General features: G+C 60.7%; 1 protein-coding gene across 1 annotated transcript in view; it reads right to left on the bottom strand.

The window, feature by feature from the left end:
• Positions 1-524: 524 nt before the first annotated feature.
• Positions 525-3,258, bottom strand: part of LOC102034479 (transducin-like enhancer protein 1) — a 12,533-nt gene continuing 9,799 nt past the window's right edge. The window contains exons 14-19 of the mRNA XM_031063253.1: positions 2,502-2,880; positions 2,054-2,301; positions 1,675-1,822; positions 1,440-1,590; positions 1,061-1,137; positions 525-894 (exon numbers count right to left, since the gene is read on the bottom strand). Coding sequence (XP_030919113.1) covers positions 787-894; positions 1,061-1,137; positions 1,440-1,590; positions 1,675-1,822; positions 2,054-2,301; positions 2,502-2,880 — 1,111 coding nt within the window. The 3' untranslated portion in view covers positions 525-786. The remainder of the gene's footprint in view (positions 895-1,060; positions 1,138-1,439; positions 1,591-1,674; positions 1,823-2,053; positions 2,302-2,501; positions 2,881-3,258) is intronic.

The raw sequence follows: 3,258 nt of genomic DNA on the forward strand, positions 1-3,258 counted from the left end.
TGAGTGCTCACGTCTCATTTCCTTCACAAACCACTTCCTCCAGGGCTGGCCTCTCCTCTCCCCCGCACCCACAGAGCCCGAGGCTGCTCCACTGGGGCATGGCAGAGCCAGCACCACGCTGTGCCCACGCTGCTGCTCTTGCTCCCCAGCAGGGCCAGCGATGGGCTCTGCCCACTGAGGAGCCCCCTGGGACCCTCCTCAGCACAGGAAAGGAGCAGCAAGTTGTGACCAAAAGGGACAAGGTTCCTGCTGTGGTGTCACCCCTTCCCACCTGGGTCCATCCCACCCCCACAGAGCATCGAGGGTACTGCCCAGGACAAGGCACAGCTGCCTTTTTTTTGGTTTGTTTTTATTATTAAATACACCCTGGGAGGCACAGAGGGAAATGAGGCCAGAGCCCATCCACCCTGGCAGACCCAGAGCCTTAAACAAATAAAAACCCCACAACAAAAAGTTAAAAAACAAAAATTAAAAAAAGCACCCAAACAAAACCCCTAACAATGCCAGACCTCCCCCCCCATCTCCAACTCCCACAGTCTAGATTTAGAAAAAAACCCACAAAGAACAAAACAAGGAGAAAGTCCCCAGGAAATCCACCCCGAGCAGCAGCCTGCACCATGCCTGGCCATGGTCCCAGGGCCACCTCCACCCCTCTCCTCTCTCCTCCAGCTGGGATGCCTCAGCCACTGGCTGCACGTTCTTTGGGAAGTCAGTAGCAGGGCAGGTAGAGTCCACCTGTCCATCCCCGTGGACAGCTGCCTGTCCTGCAGTTGGCACCTCTGGGGCTCAGTAAATGATCTCATAAACTGTGGCTTTCTTGTCCCCTGAGCCCGTCACGATGAACTGGTCGTCTGTGGAGATGTCACAGCTGAGGACTGAGGAGGTTTCCTTGGACTGCAGAGAACAGGGGGAAAGCACAAACAGCAGCCTCAGAGCAAGGTCCCAATCCTCCCTTCCTTGGGGAGGCTGCAGGGGTGAATTTATGGGGCTGGCACATAATTAGAGCTGGGTTGTGCTGGGCAGCACCTGACAGCCTCAGCCCAGGAACCCCAGCCCTCACCTGGAAGATGCTGGCTCCGTAGGGCGTCCTCCAGGCGTTGAGCAGGTTGTCCTTCCCCGTGCTCACAAACCACTTCCCTGTGCGGGGACAAAACAGCCTCGTGTCACCTCACCAGAGCCAGCAGCAGATCCTGCCCAGGCTGTGAAACACACAGAGAGAGGCAGCCAAGGGAGCACAGAGAGGAGTTTGGCTCCGGCAGCCAGCACTGTTCCAAGAGGGATGGATGGACACCCCTTCTCTGACCATCACCACCAGGACAGGGCTGGCTACCAGAACAAATGCTTGCCCCCAGTGCAACGAGCCCTGTGACACACAGACAGAAGTAGGGGTGGCATCCATGAGGCTGCAGAGCAAGGGGGACCAGGAGAGGTTTGCCTACCACAGGAGGCGAATTTGAGAGAGAGGACACAGCTCTCGTGGAGGTGCAGCTGGTACTTGTCGGGTTTGGTGACGTGCAGGATCTCCACGTTGCTGCTCTCCATGCCCACGGCCAGCCACTCTCCCATGGGGCAGTAGCCCAGGGAGAAGATCTGAGGGGACACACAGGCTCACACGGTGGCCCAGCAGCAGGTGCCAGCTGGCCCCAGGGTGCTGCCAGAGGGCTCCAGCCCTACCTGGGAGCTGAAGTCGTGCTGCTGCAGCTGCCGGCCCTCCCGCAGGTCCCAGCAGCGCACGGTGTTGTCCAGCCCCCCTGTCCACAGCCTGGTGCCATAGTTAGAGATGTCAATGCAGCTGGCACCATCCGTGTGGCCTTGAAACTGCCTGGGAAAGAGGGGGATGGAGAGGGAGAGGGCACAGCTGGCAGGGCAGGCAGCACCTGCAGCATGGAGCGTGGGCAGGGCAGCAGCCAGCAGTGAGGAGTGCAAGGACAGGCACTGCCCCATGGCCAGGGTTACACACAGGGGCAGGCAGGGACATGCTGCAGGGACTGAGGGGTGCCTGGCCCGAGGAGTCCCCAGCAGTCCTGCCCTGCAGCCCCTGCCCCAAACTCACCTGACCAGGGTCTGGTTCTGCAGGTCCCACACCACGATGTTGCCGTCGCTGCAGCAGGAGAAGCAGACTTTGGCGTCAGGGCTGATGGCCAGGGCGTAGCAGGCGGGGGCAGAGGAGGTGAGCTCAGCCTTGATGCGGGGCGTGGGGGCTGCCAGGTCCCAGATGGACAGGGTGCTGGCCTCCCCCCCCACGATCAGGCTGCGGCCGTCGGGGAGCAGCTTGCAGGAGCGGATGTAGTTGTCACGGTTCTGAACGGGGGTGACAGGCAGCAGGGCAAGGCAAGGAGGACATGGTGAGCACACAGGGCCTTGCAGGAGACACTTCTCCTTCTCCCACTGCAGCTGGGAAAGGCCCCTCTGTCCCCTCCACTGCAGCAGGGCCACATTCCCCTTGCCAGCCCCAGCCCAAAGGCTTTTCTGCTCCTCCTCCTCCTCCTCCTCATCCTCACCAGGCAGTCCAGCTGAGCCACGGCCGTCTTGGTGCCCGGCTGCCCCACGTCCCAGACCTTGACGCAGCCCTTGCCCCCGGTGTAGACGTGTCTGGTGGAGTTGCTGATGGTGACAGCACAGACCACCTCGCCGTGGCTCAGGGTGTGCAGCTGCCGCGCGTGCCGGGGGATGCCGGAGCCCAGCAGGGCGTCGGGGGGGAAAGGCACCGGCTGCATCTGCCCGTCTGCACTGACGTGGAACGAGTAGGCACTGCAAGGGAGCAGAGCACTGAGAAACAGAGCAGGATCCTGCGTGGGCAGGTGCCACACAGGTCCAACACAGGCAGCTTGGTCTGGAGTCAGAGGGCATGGAAGGAGAAGGCACTGGAAGGGAGGAGAGCAGTGAGAAGCAGAGAAATGAGAAGCAGAGCAGAATCCTGCATGAGCAGGTGCCATGTCATTCTAACAGAGGCAGCACAGTTTGGAGGCAGAGGACATGGAAGGAGAAGGTACTGGAAGGGAGCAGAGCACTAAAAAGCAGAGCAGGACCCTGCCTGGACAGGGGCTGGTGCCACATAGGTCCAACACAGGCAGTACAGTCTGGAGTCAGAGCCATGAGCAGAACACACCCAGTGATGCCAGTTGGGCACACAACAACCACAGCCCAGCTTTTCCCCAGACTGTGCTCCCTGCTGCCCTCAGCTTGTCCACAGAGCCCAAATTCCCCCCCAGAAGCCACCACATCCCCTCCTCCCCCACCACAGCCCCCCCAGCCCAG

The sequence above is a fragment of the Geospiza fortis genome, unplaced genomic scaffold, assembly GCF_000277835.1.
Source record: "Geospiza fortis unplaced genomic scaffold, GeoFor_1.0 scaffold241, whole genome shotgun sequence".
In the NCBI taxonomy this organism is placed as follows: domain Eukaryota; kingdom Metazoa; phylum Chordata; class Aves; order Passeriformes; family Thraupidae; genus Geospiza; species Geospiza fortis.